At 40.8% G+C, this 17893-nt stretch overlaps 2 protein-coding genes across 7 annotated transcripts in view; both read right to left on the reverse strand.

Moving 5' to 3' along the window:
* Positions 1 to 1499, reverse strand: part of LOC108303100 (keratin, type II cytoskeletal 8-like) — a 3421-nt gene extending 1922 nt beyond the window's left edge. The window contains exon 1 of the mRNA XM_037737968.1: positions 4 to 1499. Coding sequence (XP_037593896.1) covers positions 4 to 1424 — 1421 coding nt within the window. The 5' untranslated portion in view covers positions 1425 to 1499. The remainder of the gene's footprint in view (positions 1 to 3) is intronic.
* OSBPL3 (oxysterol binding protein like 3) overlaps positions 1 to 17893 on the reverse strand; it is a 191208-nt gene that overhangs the window by 57053 nt on the left and 116262 nt on the right. For 4 of the 6 annotated variants that reach the window (XM_017527007.2, XM_017527005.2, XM_037737917.1 and 1 more), the window contains 6 exons: positions 15584 to 15751; positions 14865 to 14988; positions 13020 to 13123; positions 12724 to 12816; positions 11462 to 11618; positions 2093 to 2223 (listed from right to left, as the gene is read on the reverse strand). In XM_017527007.2, coding sequence (XP_017382496.1) covers positions 2093 to 2223; positions 11462 to 11618; positions 12724 to 12816; positions 13020 to 13123; positions 14865 to 14988; positions 15584 to 15751 — 777 coding nt within the window. The remainder of the gene's footprint in view (positions 1 to 2092; positions 2224 to 11461; positions 11619 to 12723; positions 12817 to 13019; positions 13124 to 14864; positions 14989 to 15583; positions 15752 to 17893) is intronic. The other 2 variants (XM_017527008.2, XM_017527006.2) reach the window with 1 other exon arrangement.

A 17893-nucleotide genomic window follows, 5' to 3' on the forward strand; every position in this document is an offset into this window, starting at 1 on the left:
GACACCAGCCTCCCATCGCGGGTCTCAATCTTCTTCACAACCACGGCCTTGGGGGAGCTGGTGCGGCTGAAGGTGGAGCCCGCGCCAGAGCCAAAGCTGGAGCCCAGGCCGTAGCTGAGGCCGGGGCTTGTGAGGCCCCCATAGGCAGAGCTCAGACCACCTGCATAGCCGCTGGTGGTCTTCGTGTGGATACTCATGTTCTGCATCCCAGACTCCAGCCGGCTCTCCTCGCCCTCCAGTAGCTTGCGGTAGGTGGCGATCTCGATGTCCAGGGTCAGTTTGACGTTCATCAGCTCCTGGTGGTCACGCAGCTGCCGTTCCAAGTCCTGCTTGGCCTTCTGCAGGGCTTCCTCCAGCTGCTGCTGCTTGGCACGAGCATCCTTGAGTGCCTGCTCCCCGCGATGCTCAGCATCTAAAATGGCGGCCTCCAGGGAGGCCCTCTGGCCTTTGAGGCCCTCCATCTCAGCCTGGAGCCGGCTGATGTTCCGGTTCCTCTCGGAGATCTCAGTCTTCGTACGCCGCAGGTCATCCTCGTGCTTCCCAGCCAGCTTCTGCAGCTCCTCATACTTGATCTGGTATACGCTCTCCGCCTCAGCCCGGCTGCGGGTGGCGATCTCCTCGTACTGCGCCTTGACCTCAGCGATGATGCTATTCATGTCCAGGGAGTGGCTGTTGTCCATGGACAGCACCACAGAGGTGTTGGAGATCTGGGACTGCAGCTCCCGGATCTCCTCTTCATACAGCTGCCTGAAGAAGTTGATCTCGTCAGTCAGTCCTTCCAGGCGAGACTCCAGCTCTACCTTGTTCATGTAAGCTTCATCCACATCCTTCTTGATGAGGACAAATTCATTCTCCATCTCTGTACGCTTATTGATCTCTTCCTCATACTTGTACTGGAAGTCCTCCACCAGCCCCTGCATGTTGCCAAGCTCCGCCTCCAGCTTCAGCTTCTCCTGGCCCAGAGTCTCCAGCTGCCGCCTCAGGTTGTTGATGTAGCTCTCAAACATGTTGTCCATGTTGCTCCCAGCCGTTTTCTGCTGCTGCAGGAGGCTCCACTTGGTCTCCAGCATCTTGTTCGGCTGCTCCAGGAACCGCACCTTGTTGATGAAGGAAGCAAACTTGTTGAGGGTCTTGATCTGCTCCTTCTCCTGGGTACGCACGGCCTGGATGTTGGGGTCCACGTCCAGCTTAATGGGGTTCAGCAGGCTCTGGTTGATGGTGACGGCGGTGATGCCTCCCGTGCCTATGCCGCTGGCCCCCGCATAGCCTGCACCCAGGCCACCGCGGAAGCCAGTGCTGCTCACTCGGCAGAAGCTCGAGGAGCTCGAGCGGGCACTGGGCCCACTCGTGAAGGAGCGGCTGCTGAAGGCCTCGGGGCCAGAGGTGGACACCCTGTAGGACTTCTGGGTCACCCTGATGGACATGGTGGAGGCAGGAGTGGAGGCAGGCAGGGTGAACCAGGGAGAGATTCCAGAAGGAGCGGAGAAGCTGCTGCTTGCAACAGGCACTTTCATGTGACTCTTCTCTTTGTAGCCACAGTAGGGGGGCAGGGTGGGGCGGGGTGGAGAAGCTAAATGTCTGGTACTATCCAATCAAACAAAATAACTCTCATGTCTTTGAAATAGTGATAAACAGGATCAGTGCTTTGCAATAGAGAAGATAAGAGCATGAATTGGAAATTTCACTCAGCCACCTGTCATTTGGAAAGCAAGGCTATGCTTGTGGTGTCTCATGCCCATAAAATCTCCTCCAAACTCTCAGATTTTATAAGCATTAACAGAAAAATGTCTTTAAGAGGCACACACATACACACAAAAATGTACAATAAAAATTTTAGAGAAACAAAAAAATTAAGATAAATCAGAGGAAACCAAACTTAAAGAAGGTATCACTTAATAAAATAGTAGCTACTAAGATTTGTACAGGTAAGTTTTGGTGTTTCAAATAAGCAGATTTGATGAAAGCTTAGAATATAATTCGGATAATTTGGTTTTCTCCTGAAATTTCAACACAACCATGTAAATAGAAATTACAAAACATTCATGAGCCTGGACACACCTCAGGCATTTCAGTACACAGACATGTAACTTACGGATGACAGGGCATTCTTCAGACCAATGACCTGAGCAGATGGGGAGGAGGAGGCATCCTGCTCCATCAGCTGCCTCAGTTTCTCTCTCTCCGTTGACATGATATTAAAAGCTGACCTTAAAGTGAAGTAAACTATAGAGATATAATCATTATAAAAAGGAATAAAGAGGCATAATTAAAAATAAAATACACAAAAAATATATCTCTAAAATAATTAAGCAAAGTAACAGTACTGAGTATTTTGAGTATAGCAAATGTACACTCTACCTGGACTTTTAAAAGACACATCTGCCATGTGAACACTAATGTAAATTAAGGCCTCTGGATGATGATGTGTCCACGTAGGTTCATCAACTGTAAGAGATGCACTACTCTTGTGTGAAATGCTTATGGTGGGGGTACTGTGCCTACATAGGAGCAAGGGGCTTACAAAAACTCTGCACTTTTGGTTCAATTTTGCTATGAACCTAAAACTGCTCGAAAAAATAGTCTATTAAAATTAACTCCCATACACACATGTTTGCCAATTCTAAGTCCCCTATGCACTATAATATCTCATGACCTTATGACTTTTCATCAGGATTTTTTGACACTTGGACTTTGCTTCTGGATCCTCAATGATCAGTGTTTTGTTTTGTTTGTATCCCCAAAGACTGGAAAGGATTAATAACAAAGCTTATTGGTTTTCAAGGGAAAAATGTTAACACAGCAGCAGAAAAATTAGACAGCACCTTAACCAGGTGATCAAAATTAACTATCAGTGAGAGTCAGGTGGACCGTGTGCCTCTAGGTACAATACACTGAAAAAGACACATCTTCTTTGGTGTATGCCAGCTGGGGCTATGTAATCTGAATTTGATCATGAGGAAATATCAGACAACCCCAGAATGAGAAACATTTTATTTTTAAAAGTTGACCTGCATTACTCAAAAGTGTCAATTTTATGAAAGAGAAAGAAAGGCTGAAAAACTGTTCCCAGTTAAAGGAGGCAAAAAAGGCATGACAATGAAATCGACTCAAGGGGCAACATGGTACTAAAGGCATTATTGGGATAACTGACAGCATTTGAATATGGAAGTTAGAACAGATAAAAGTTGTTTCAATGCTGTATTTCCTCAATTTGATTACTATACTGTGGCTATATAACAGAATATTCCTATTTTATATACTAAAATATAAAGCCATAAAGAGCAACATGATGTATGAATCTCACTCTCAAATTCAGAAAAATGAGTGTGTGTATATGTGTGTGTGTGTGTGTGTGTGTGTGTGCGCGCGCGCATGTGTAGAGAGAGAGAGCAGTAAAACAAATGTGGCAAACTATTTAAAATTATGTATTTGGGTAAAGAGTATACAGAACGTTCTCTGTATAATTCTTGCAACTTTTCTGTAAATTTGTGATTGTTTCAAAACAAGGTCTTATTGTCTACCTTCTTGCTTGTTAGCCCTTCCAGCTGCAGGACCCAGAATCGCCCACCCCTAATCCTGGCATTCAGCTACTCTGTTCCCTAGTGAGCACTCAGGTACAACAAGAGCTTAGCCACTATTAGGCCTCCAATGCCTGAACTGAAGTTAAAAAAACATTAACACATAGAGCAAAGAAAAAAAAAATCATTATTCATTAGTTTTTGATCACATCATGTACAAATTACTTCCTAGGAATAGGGAAGCTGTTATCTAAATTACTTATCGTGGATATCACATTTGAATATTATCTTTCCAATCTCCTTTATTATATTTAGTTTTAGAAGAGCAGGAAGAAGGAAGAGACTCAGACACATGTCTTCTGAAATGACCCGGCACATTCCTGAATTCCACAGGGCTGCAGTTTTAGAGGTATTGTTATTCAAGAGTGGCCTATTTAGTAACACAGAAACTAAATAGGCATTATTGGCTTACTTCATTTAATAGCAAGGAGGCCATCTAAACCTCTTTATACGTTGTCGCTGAACTTGTCTGAGGTTGCAGCATTTAGTGATGGACCTAGAACATCTTAACAAAGTCACAACAATTTGTTTACACACACACACAAACACACCACACTGGTGCTGCCTCTGCCAACAGAAGACGAGAGTCAAACAAAACTAAAATTTTCTAACAATGCCTATGAAACACAATTAGCTCTTTGCTTTAAACAATTTAATTGAGCAAAATAATTGGCAGCACAATAGAGTGACCAACAGCTGGGGCTCCACCATCAGCCCTAGATTCTTCCCTACTCCATCACCTATTCGCTCCATGACCTTGGATGAGTAAATGATGTGCCTGAACCCCAGTTTCCTCATTTGTAAATAGGGATAACTATTACTTTATAAGGCTGTCATGAGGATTGAACGAGAGAGAACGCAGGTGAAGCGTGTAACCCAATGCATGGTATGTAATTAATAACAAATGTTACTGCAATAATCATACTGATGCCGATGAAGGAGACACCTGAGGATGAGAGTGATGGTGACTGTAGTCTTTTGAAGTGTGGGCAGCAGCTGCAGAGAGGATGCTTTAATCTTTTGCCAGGACAATGCTTGTAAATAACTGCACACAGGGTAGAAATTCTAAGAATGAGGGGTTGGCCAGAATCTAGGGAGCCATAGGAGAACAGCCTTGGGAGGAGAGCAGCGAGCCACACAATTAATGGACTGCATCCTATGTCCTGTTAGGCAGGCACTACTCCCCTGCCCTGCCTGCCACACACATGGGATGCCCATGGCCATCTCAGTGGGTCCCTCGGGGAGCTACCTCTCTTCTGTTGCTCCAAATAAAATGAATGGCACTCAGCTGGCTGCCACTTTCCCAAATCAATTCCTCTGGCTTCCAGATGACCCACAGAAAAGCAAGGCTTTGCACCAAATGAGAAGATTCCTATAAAAATTTTAAAGACTGGCATAATATCCAATATTTGGTTCAAAATGTATAGCTGACAAGATTGTAGTAGGTATAAGATAAGCAGAAAGAAGCTTATAAAGTCATTATGTTTTATTATAAGGTGTAAAATGCTTCCTAAATCATCTGAAAAAAAAGGATTTGGAAGACTAGATCCCCATGTACTCAATTTTTTAAATGACTATTAAGATCCACTCAGGATGTTACAATAGTCATTCACAGCCACCTAAAGATCATGCACACACACAGCAATGATCAGAAGCTGCTCATGAGAGACCACATTTATATTAATTGTTAAAGACACAGGATCCCAAAAGTCAGGAACACTCTCTGTGACAGAAGTGTTTTCTTACTTCTAACACGAATTAAAGTTTACTAGAGACAAATAAAAAGCTTAAAAAAAATAGAAGATTCAGATGAGTACATCACACCTATGGGTTACCTGACAATAAATAAAGCCACACAGAAAATCCTAGATGCTCAGAGCTATGAAGGACCTCAAAGATCACCATAGCCACCCACCCCACATCACGACCAACTCGTCACGTCTCCAGCTTCCCTGCCAAATGGTCTGTTGGCCCATGCTTGTCAGAGTACTTGCTATCTCCTAAAATGGTACATTCTGCTCTGGGGCTTAGAAAGTCATTCCTGTTGCTAAGACAACATTTTCCTCAGTGTGTCTTCACTGTCAAACAGGAGTATTTCCTCTTTCAGTGGCTGTTCAAATATTGGAAGGCAACTGCAGCACCTATGTTTATTCATTTTTTTCCCAAACTGTCATTAGCCATTTCTCAGATGCCCTTCCTGGACTATAAGAGGGGGGGCACAGGTTGAGTTTTTGACTGTAAGAAGTCTTAAGTTGCATCTACAGAATGGAGCATCATAAGCATCGTACATGTGACTCTTGGTGGTCTTCTTGCTGTTCTTTTATTGAGTTAGGATGGTGAGACTGTAATAGATGGAATGTTTGGACGGTGAAAGTCGATACTGAAGGATAGTTGGACTCAATTTATCTGAGCTCTACTTATTAATATGCTCCTTCTTCAGCAGTTTTTCAGCATCAGGAAAGAATAAGACCTTGAAAAACATAGTTATGAATGCCATGGGCACCATGCTAGAAAGCAGCGTGGTACAGAAGAAAGAAATTCTCTAATAAGGCCAGCCTGAACCTAAATCCTATCTCTAACACTCGGTTGCAGTTGCCATTTGTATTTTGGACAAATCCTTGGTTTCCACAGCTGTACATGTGGATAATGGGCGCATCTGAAGAGTGCTTTAAGCAATGAGAAAACCTACTATCACACAGCGCCTAATCAAACAGTGAGACTCATTTTTCCCCCTTTTTAATTGAAAAACCAAATTTTAGGTGAATTTTCTTTAAAATGTTAACATTCCTAAAATATCTGGGATACTCTGATCTTCTGTAATCTGCAAAAATTTCAAACTTCATAGGATGCCCATGATTTTAAAATACTTTATAACCTATATTCCATCCAAATTAACTTTGATATATTAGGTAACTTTACTAAATGGTCCTGCTTATGAATCTAATTGCTCAGCACATTTATGCTGAATTCTAATTTATGAACAATAAATGATTTGGCTTTTTGTTGAGTCATATATCTCTTTTAGCTTTTTAATCTATGAAAGAGGTATCACTGTAACACACTTGGCTTTTTATTCAATGCTTCCGTAAGTTCAAAACCGTTCAGAAAATGACCATTCAATAATTACTACTCAACATAGGGAAAGAATCCAGAAACAAAAGAATAGGTAAATATAGTTTTGATTTTGTTCCATTTAGCTTTCACATTTGTGAATAGGAATTTCCTTCACTTGAAGAAAAAGTGTCCCTAAAACATCATTTGCTTCCCTGCCAAGGCAGAAAAACACAGGTATCTGCTTCCATTCAGAACACCTGACTCTAGTCCCATCTTGTTCCTTACTTTGCCATCCTAAATCTGCTTACCAAGTTTGGTCATTTCTGTTTCTGCTAACAGAACACTCTGTCAGAAAACCTTCTTGTAACAGTAAGCAATAGTATGGATTCTTTCTATTCAGTGTAAAATAATCAAAGAAAATAACTGCACAATTTGAGAACCAAAAGAGGACAACTACTATAGGACATTTAACAGGCAACGAAGGGCCAGAGAGTTAACAAATGAAGTCAAAGTCCCACAGCTAGTCACTAACAGAGGTGGCCTACTTAGCCAGTACAGAGGGAGCTCCAAAACGGCTTAGTATTCACATTGTTTCCTAAAGTATGTTTCTGAGAAACTTAAATTCCAGGATGTTAATAGCTGTTGGAAATAAGGGGGAAGATTCCCAAATAAGGCTGAAAGTCACTGAGTTAAAGTCAATAGATGTTTTTTGTTTTTGTTTTTTTGCTGCAGGACTTCGTGGGGCCTTTACTATTTACTTTTCTTATGGAAATCCAAGGAGACCAAGTCAGTAGTGTTTTCCAAACATTTTTAGTCATGTAGTTTTTGTTTCATTTTTAAAAGTACTTTATGGGTGAAGTGTTTCCTAAAATATATTTTGGGAAATGTAAACGCTAATATATGTGACAAAAATTACTTAAGACTTTTTGGTTTCAGTACATTTCATTCTCTGTTTATGTGTGAGAAACATACACACAAAGCCAGAAATATAAGCCAACAAGAACTGGCTCAACAATATGCCACAAAAATCAAATTCACAGTCTGTAATATAGAATAAGGACTTTTAATACTAGGATGGGTATATATTGGTTGCCCACCATATGATCTATAAAACCAGGAGAATTCAAATGCATTTAACAAGTTTCAGGTCACACAGGCTATGCAACATCACTGGAATTCCTGCCTTTAGTTCAGCTGCTTTGAAATTGTAGTCAGCAGAATAGTGATGCAGTCGAGAAAGCACAATAGTCACTGTCAGTAACAAAACGCGGTTTACACAGGAAGAAAAGTCAAGATGCTTCGACTTTGAATGTATGGAAGTGAAAAGGCATGCAAGGTCACAGGACTCAGCACAAACCTGAGGGAGCTGTCTTTATTCCCTGAGGCCCCCAAATTACAATCTGTGTAAGAGACTCCCTGAACCAGGAAAAAGGAAGATCTTTCCATCTCTGCAAGTATACTGTAAAACCACAGGAATGAAACAGCTTGTTAGGCTGCCTGTGGAATTTGTTGTCTGTACGCCCACAGGGCTCAGGTAACTGCTGAATAAGTGCATTGGACCTTTCTCCAGGACAAACCTTGGCCCAGTCTAGGTATGTGGTGGCTCTGCAGCCAGTGAGTTTTCACAAAGTGGAAAAGATAGAACTGCTGGCTGGGGCCCATTACAGACTTTTGACAAGGTGGAGGCCTCTGCAGGAGGATTGCATCAATGAATCCACTCAATATGGCAACCTCTGTCCGGCTGAGAAAGCAGCTTCTTCAATGTAGGTGAAACTCAGGACATTTCCTCTGTGTAGGGAAGCATTATCTTCTTATTTTAAAAAAGTTCATATTATTAAAAAGTAACAACGTTTTATTGGAATTTCCTCCCACAAAACTTAAAATGCCCTAATTGCAACTGGTTCTTTTAATATTAGGGAATGCCCAAGAGGGAATTTGAAGAGGCTTTAAGGGTGGGCCAGGTAACTCTTGCCATTTTACAGATGGACCATACAACAGCATAGCAAAACAGTGACAACATTCTAATGGTAATTAGGACAAGTGTTCGAGGTAGCAATCTGTATAAAGGATGAAACGGTTTCCCTATAACCCACCACATATCCAACATGTTTTAAATTTAGAGGGTAAGGGAAGAGAGCTGAAGGAATCAGTAATATATGAAAGAAAAATATGAAGTAGGAAAGGAAGGCAATAGAGGGAATATTTTCTTTCTTACCACATTATGCACTGCCCTCCAGTGAAAAATTCCAAATCCGTTTTCTCTTTTAGGAATAATATATGAAAATTGAAGAAAAGTTAAGCAGAAAGATAAATAAGCACTTATAACTCTAGCATCCACCACTAAAATGTTGGTATATATCCTTCCAGACTTTTTAGTGTACCTATATATGCCAGAAATAGGATCATATCTATATATTGTTTTGCAACCTTACATTTTTACTCAATGATATGCTGTGGACATCTTTCTATGTCTATAAAAAATAACTCTGGCACTCCATCTGTAAGAGCAATGAAACACCAGGTAAGGAATACGGAATCTGGGGTCAAACAGGTGAGAATTCAAGTCTCATGTTGGCTGCTTTGTAACCATTCGACCCTCAGGAAGCTGTTATTTTCTCTAAGTCTCAAGTTTCTTATTTAAGCAATGGAGATCACAATGATACCTACACTTCATGGGCTGCAGCTAGAATTAAATAAAATAATGCATGTAAGGTTCTTAGCAAATGCCTGACATGACAGTTATGTGTTCGATGTTAAGTAGCTATCATTATTATTAGTAGTATTCTATTATGATTATATTAGATTTTAGAAAAATTTCAATCCCCTATTGTTTGGCATTTAGATTACTTCTAATTTTTTAACTTTTTATTTTAAAATCATTATCAACTTACAGGAAGTTGCAAAACAAGTAAAGTCCCACATACCCTATACCCAGTTTCTCCCAGTAGTTACATCTTACATATCTATGGTACAATATAAAAATGTAGGAATTAGCCAGGCGCGGTGGCTCACGCCTGTAATCCCAGCACTTTGGGAGGCCGAGGCGGGTGGATCACGAGATCAAGAGATCGAGACCATCCTGGTCAACATGGTGAAACCCCGTCTCTACAAAAGCTACAAAAAATTAGCTGGTCATGGTGGCGCGTGCCTGTAATCCCAGCTGCTCAGGAGGCTGAGGCAGGAGAATTGCCTGAACCCAGGAGGCGGAGGTTGCGGTGAGCCGAGATCGCGCCATTGCACTCCAGCCTGGGTAACAAGAGTGAAACTCCGTCTCAAAAAAAAAAAAAAAAAAAGTAGGAATTGACATCAGTATAATCTACAGATTTTATTCAGATTTTACCAGATTTCCATGCACTTTTCTGTTTATATATGTGTGGGTATGAGTAAATGCAATTTTATTACATGTCCACATTCCTGTAACCAGCATCACAATCAGGATACAGAACTTTTTGCATCACTACAAGATCCCTTGTGCTACCTGTTTATAATCACACTCCTCTTTCCTTCTTCCATCTCCATAATTATATCATTTCAAAACGTTTATGTAAGTGGAACCCTACTGATATGGTTTGGCTGTGTCACCACTCAAATCTTATCTTGAATTGTAGCTCCTATAATTCCCATGTGTATGGGAGGGACTCAGTGAAAGATAATTGAATCATGGAGGGTGTTTTCTCCCATACTATTCTTGTGGTAGTGAATAGGTCTCACAAGATCTGATAGTTTTATAAGGGGCTTCCCTTTTCACTTAGCTTTAATTCTCTCTTGCCTGCCACCATATAAGACGTGACTTTTGTCTTCCACCAGGATTGTGAAGCCTCTGCAGCCACTTGGAACTGTGAGTCCATTAAACCTCATTTTCTTTATAAATTACCCAGTCTTGGGTATGTCTTTATCAGCAGCATGAAAATGGACTTATACACCAATACAATGTAATGCTTTGAGATTGGCTATTTTCTCTCAGCATCATGTCCTTGAGATCCATCCAAGTTGCTATGTATATCAATAGTTCGCTCCTTGGTATTGCTGAGTAGTATTCCATTGTGTGGATGTACTGAAGTTTGTTTAACCATTCATCTGTTGAAAACCATTTGAATTTGTTTCCAGTCTTTGGCTAATACAAATAAACTTACTCTGAACACATGTATAGATTTGTGGACATAATTTTTCATTTATCAGGAACAAAGGCTCAGAAATGAGTGTTGGGTTGCATAGTAAGGCCAAACCTTTTCCAGAGTGGCTACACCATAGCCACAAACAATGTATGATAGATTACATGTATATACATTCTCACCAGCATTTGATACTATATTTTCTTTTAACTTTAGCTCTTCTAATAGGTGTGTAGTAACATCTCATCATGGCTTTAATTTGCATTTTCTTAATGGCTAATGATGTTGAATACCTATTTCTAACTTTTGATGTGACAAACAATGCAAAAATGGATACCTCTGTTTGGATATATTTTAAGTTAATTCCTACAATGAATTCTTCAAAGTGGAATTGCTGGATGGGCAGATTTAAAAAAATAGTGGGAACATAATATCAGATTGCCATCCAGAAGATTACCAATTTACACTCCCATCAGCATCACATGAATTGCTCAGCCTTTAAAGTACTAACTCTCTGTCTCCCCCACAAGGTTAAAAAGAAAGTTCTTGCCAATACATTCTCCATTACCAGGGAAATAAAATAAAAATCAGATTTCCCTAAATCTTAACAGAGCAGAAAATGAACCAACTAAGATACTCTCTCTAAGGACATCCCACATTCAGACATGCATTTAACATTTTTATCAAACACATTAGGAAGAAAGAAAACTCATTTACCTTTATGGGCAATATGACACAGATCTTCTTGCATTTTAGAAAACTCTGATGAGGTTTCAGAGCCATCAGAATAATTTTTCTCTTCTCCAAAATCTAGTGTTGACAAATTAGGATTGGAGGAGTGTAGTCTTACTGGGCCAGAAAAAGGTTTGGGGACCTGAAGTAACACCAAAGGGAGATATTTCTTTTCAGATGCAGATTGTTTAGAATATTTACTTGATTCTAAGACTGAAACATAGTAATAGAAAACACCTTATAGGTAGGTCTTTCTACTGCTTGATAACTTATTTTTAAAAATGAGAACTTCAGACAACACTTTCCACAGCAATTTGCTTCTTGTGAGCTAAAAATGGGTGACAAATCATATATTCTTTTAGAAATGATAGAAGCATTAAAGCTATAGGTTGAAAATGACAGCTAAAACTGCCAGACTTTCTCATTTATACTCAATTCCTTCTTCCTGGCAATAATCATCCATGTAGCCAGGCAGCTAGTAACAGATACGTTTAAAATGTTTTTCTTTGCACCTAGGCCTTCTAAAAAACAAACAAACTTCATTTGCACATGGAACATTCTTTGCTTTCAAAGTGCTTATCTTCAGTCCATAAAGTACTTTGAACCAGAGTGTACAAGAGCGTATCAGGTGACCTAACCAAAAGCTTGCGTGAAATTTATGCTGATTCTAAAAATGTTACAATTTAATATGCATCAGTTAAGTTGCAAATCTTGGCCTGTGGCTTAGCTGTGCATTGGGAAAGCTCCTAGCACAGTGAATCTTGGATGAGGGATTCGGACTTTGGAGATAAGAGGCCAAGGAGAATCTGCACAATGTCCTGTGCCCAGAGAATCAGGCCTGTGGGCTTAGAGGAATGAGAATCCACGGAGCACCAGCGGAAGATGTAGGTCAGAGCACACGACAACTGTGGCCACAAAACAAGGCACAAACACAAGCAGGAAGAGCACAGGCAGGCTCAACAGCAAAAAAGGGGAAACCAAAAGTCCTAGAAATGGCAGCAGTCCTGCAACCTCACATCCTTTCTCCCTTAGAAAATATTCTCTCCCTTGCCCATGATCCACTATGTGCTTATCCTAGCATCCAGATAATCTAAGTGATTCAATTCATCTCTCTACAGAGAGCACTGGAAAGAACAACTATAGAATATTCACTCGTCTATTCTAGCTAAGTCAAGGTAGCTCCCGGCACATGACATGCAGAGCAGGGCCAGTGAAGAAACCAGTCTGTTGGAGGAAGCAATGGTTACCTGCAGCGTTCCTTTAGCATCTTTGCCAATAGCTCTGGACCGCCACCTCCTGTGCGATCTTTTTTCCTTTTTGGGACTTTCAAAAGCTCCACCCTTTGTTTCAGAACAGGAAAGAGAGCACAGACAGTAAAGTCCACCAAACCAACAGGGATAAATGCATAGCAAGGTGACCACCTCCATCCCCTTAATTTTGGCTGAAGCAACTGATCACAGCATCCCACTGTTAGTGAAAGGCTGGGAGGAGAAAGGAAAGCAGAAGAGGGCCAGAATGTCAACAGAAGAGGAGTCAGGCTCACCTGGATGGCGTTGATAGCTGGTGCTGAGTACGTCCGATGCAGGACATCCATGCTTTGCAGGAGCTGGCTCATTTCTACCAGGTAGGCGTGACAGTGCGCCAGGTCTGTGGGGGAAAAGAGGACAGTGCTCACAATGCTCCACTAGCAAGAGGGATCACTGTGCTGTCACCATGCCAGCTACTTTTCCTTATTTAGCTATATTTGATTTTTTTTCATCTGTAATGGTTGGAAATTTTACTTCCTCTTTTACAGGAAAGGCTACAGACTCTAGTGGTTAAGGCCATAAATCTTGAGAACCAGGCTGCCTCAGTATGAATCCACTTAATGAACTTTGACTATTGAGAAAATTACAAAACTCCATGCCTCAGCTTCCTCATCAGAAAGATGGGGATAATTATACATCTAGATCACAAAAGAGTTGTGAGAATTAAATGAGTTGATATTGCACAGTTCTTAGAAGAATGTCTGGCACTAAAAGAACTAAATAAATTAGCCATCAACATCATCATCATCATCCTCACCAGTATGTCTAATTCTGTAGTAATACGCTGCCACTATCCACTTGTCAAGACCCAACGCACATTAAATTAATAAAACTAAAATGAAAGTGGTACTGGTCTCTAAGGAAAACTTTGTCAATCATGGACCTGCCTGAGGACCATAACGAGCCTCTGCAGATGGAGCTGACAGGACGTAAGAGGACTCTCTGACCAGATTCCAGTTGCTAACTCAAAAGATAGACCATAATTCACTGTTCACTGGATGATGAAGGGTGTTTCTGTGGAAGAATGGAGGCCCAAATGCCTTAAGCTAGAGGCTCTCACACTTTGATATCATCAGAATCACCTGGAGACCTTCTTAAACCACAGCTCATTGGGCTCCACCCCTAGTTTTTGATTCCGTGCATCTGGGGTGAGCCTGAAAATGTGTATTTCTGATTAAGTTCTCAGGCTGGGCCGATGCTGCTGCTCCAGAGACAAGGCTTCAGGGACTGCTTTGACAAGATGTCACTCGATAAAGCTCATGAGTCGTATTTATTGGAAGGGCAAAGCCTACCTGGTCCCAAGGGTGATACTACCTGTATTCAACAAGAGATAATGCAATTTTCAAGGCTGCCACCCGGTATCTTTCTCTAATAGTGGTTCTCGATCATGGCTACACGTTTAAATCAATTGGAGAAATCTTTTAAATCATATATGCCTAAATAATACCCCCAGACTATTCAATCAGAACGCTCTCAATCCCGCTACGGATCTTTTTTGTTTTTAGTTCCCTAAGTCAGTCTTAGCTAATTAAAGTTGAGAATGCTGACCTTCCTTATGGCAAGCGCCTTATCAAAATCACTTGGGGAACTTTGGAAAATTAGTGATACCAGGGCCCTACTTCAGACCAATTTAAAGGGATTATTTGAGACAGAGGATTGGGAATGGATATTCCTGCATTTTAAAAGCTCTCTGGGTGATGCTGAGGTGCAGTCAGGGTAGAGAACACCTATATTGTGAAAATCTCCATCTGATCACCCCCTTGCCTCTAGCAAAATGATTCTCAGTCTTGGATGTGTGTCAGACTCTGCCCTTGGAGACTGACTTATAGGCCCATGTTGGAATCAGGCATCAATGCTCAGGAACAGAAGAAGAAACGTGCCTGCATGTACAGCCAGGTGAAGACGTAAAGATCTGCAAGGAGAGTGTCTTTTGTTGATGATGGGCACAATCTTTACAAGCAAAATATAGAAGGGAATGTGGACAAGTGAAGGGGAAGGACAGAAATGCACCTGAAGGGTAAACATCAAACCAGTATCACCTAATGGCCACGACGGAAAGCAGAGGTTTCAAGTCACTCTACCTTTGGAGCATTTTTCCATGTCTTCTGAAGACTGCAGCCATAATGGAACTCGTGTCTCACCGCCACAAGAAAATGATAAATTGCTTCCAGCTTGAAATAAATTCTGCTTTGATATACTGCTACGCTGTTCCACAGATGACAAAAGCACATTGTAAATAGAAACAGAGCCCAGCGGGGACACGTTAGGGTAAAGGATAGCAGAGTGGGCTAGTCACCAATGGACACCACCTGCTTATAATGAGAAAGAAGCTTCTAGCAAAGCACTAAGATCTCTGACTATCACCCCAGCTTGGCCATATCATGCTATGATATGGCATGCCTTGAATGGTGGACCTGATTTTCTTCTTTTATCAAATATTAACAAAATAGTAATATAATAATATAAATGTTTGGAAATATTTTGCAATCCTGCATGGCTATATGCATCCTTACTGTAGTTTAAAACTAGAAAGGGAAACCAAACTCAAACCAGTCAGGAGAAAGGTAGTTCATTCAGGGATGCTAAATTCCTCCATGTCAGTCACTGTCCCCCTCAACTAATAGATACTTGTCTGGTCTTGGTTCTGACTCAACTGGCAAAGAGACTAATTAAACACAGCCCAAGCCTACCTTGCTTGTCCCTGAAAACCTTTCCTTCCTCAGACTCAGCTCCCAAGACAGTACTCCATTAAACAAAGCCACCGCGTTCTAAGATTCATTATTGACAAAACATTCATTACCTTCCTACTTGAAATGGGGTCAAACACCGCAGATGCAGAGTCTGTGATGGTGGACCCTGGGAAAAAGTGGTTAACTTCATGTGGAAACATGGCAATTTCATTCTGACGATACATTCTGTGGTGGCGAAGTTTCGATACCCACTCATCAAAGACTTCTTCTGACTTGACCTATAATGTATTCAATTGAAAAAAGAAAAGAAGATAATCATTCACTGGAAGGAACAATTACTGATCAAATTGATGCCACTCCCCAAATCGTCTTTTTCAGTTGGCACATAATTTCGATAGCCAGGCGGAGTGGCTGATGCCTGTAATCCCAGAACTTTGGAAGGCTAAGGAGGGAGGATCACTTGAACCTAGAAGTTCAAAACCAGCCTGGACAACATGGTGAAACTCTATCTCTACATAAAATTGAAAAAAAAATTAGCCAGATGTGGTAGTGCATGCCAGTGATCTGAGCTACTCAAGAGGCAGAGATGGGAGGATCACTTGGGCCTGGGAGGTTGAGGCGGCAGTGAACCAAGATTGAGCCACTGCACTCCAGCCTGGGTGGCAGAGAGACTTGTCTCAAAAAACTAAATAAGAAAGTAAAGGAATGGAGAAATAGCCTCTTATTGACTGTTTATATTGATGTGGTCTATGGGAATAAGTTTGAGAAGGAAGGGCTGGGTAAAAATGCAGGGTAAGCATGTATTTTGGCTTTCTATGAGTGAGTCCAACTGTTATGCCATTTTTAGGAAAACAGAACAGTACCAATTATATTAAGCAACAAATAAACTGAAAGTTATATTTATCTGCCCCTTAAAGCATTTCCAAGTTCTCTAATCCCAGCTTCTCCATGTCTACTGAAAATACTAGCACCATGTTTCTTTTTAAACTCTTTTATAATTCAGACTTTTCAGATCAATCTTTTCTGAACTGGAATGAATTAGTAAATTCTCCCCAAAATATTTAACTTTGTTCATCTCTCCAACACAGAACACACTGCGGAGGAGTATATGTGATGTGGTTTGGCTGTGCCCCATGTCTCCACCCAAATCTCATCTTGAATTCTACGTGTTGTGGGAGGGACCTGGTCAGTGAGAGATAAGTAAATCATGGGGGCAGGTCTTTCCCAGGGTGTTCTCATGGTTGTGAGATGAGAACACCATGGGAAAGACCTGATCCAGTTACCTCCGCTGGTATGATAAGGTGGAGTTTCCCTGCACAAGCTCTTTCTCTTCACCTGCTGCCATCCACGGAAGATGTGACTTGCTCTTCCTCGCCCTCTGCCATGATTGTGAGACCTCCCCAGCCATGTGGAACTGTAAGTCCATTAAACCTCTTTCTTTGGTAAATTCCCCAGTCTTGGATATGTCTTTATCAGCAGTGTGAAAACAAACTAATACAATAGGTTAATAAATGTGAAGGTTATTTCAAAAAACATTTCTCCCACTCTCAGAAATAAAGCACTATACAGCATTATTATTATTTTTCCAACTTTTATTACAATCACACTCACACTTAGCCATTCTCTCCATATATCAGCAATTATCAATTTCTAATTTCCATGAAGAATACTGTTTGCAACACATAGTTTTTATTTAAAGATATTTGAAATGTTTATATATATAAAAAATATAACAAGCATCTATATACCATAGACATTTCTTAGAAGTTAATTTTTATGTGTGGGTATGACAGTATATTGATATTTTCAAAGTAAAAAATGATAGATATCCATATATTAGGATACTGAGACTTATGAAGCTGTAATTTAAGATAATCCAACAGGATGCATGATAGGATAATTTCTAAGATGAAAAATTCTGGTCAATCTGTGAAAATCTTTACTAATATCAGAGATGAGAGCCAGGATATGCACATAAATGCCAGCAATATCACTCATGGAGGAACTGTTAGGTTGACTCTGGTGCTGATTATTAGAAGCTGAAAGCAGCTGCAGGGTCTTTTTAATGTGTCATTTACAGGAAGAAGCAATACAAACAGACTCACATCTATTTGTCTCCCCTAATTTATGTTCTTCAAATGTATTTCATTTCCCAGATGTGGTTAAGAGGAATTTTACAGGAATCTTGTGTTATCCTTTCCACTGATCTATTCTCAGAGGCCCTTATAAGTCAGTGCCCAAGCACTCATCTGGACTCACTTTTTCATCAGTTAAACAATGTGGAAGAATAAGAGTACTTTATTAAATAACAGCCCAGGATCCTGTTCCAGTCCCTCAAGTAGATCTAGGGCCATGGGTGAACAGCCGCTTAATCTACTGCTACCCAGGATCCCTCATCTATAAAATAAATGGGACCAAAC

The sequence above is a fragment of the Cebus imitator genome, unplaced genomic scaffold (genome assembly GCF_001604975.1).
Source record: "Cebus imitator isolate Cc_AM_T3 unplaced genomic scaffold, Cebus_imitator-1.0 Scaffold45, whole genome shotgun sequence".
Lineage (NCBI taxonomy): Eukaryota > Metazoa > Chordata > Mammalia > Primates > Cebidae > Cebus > Cebus imitator.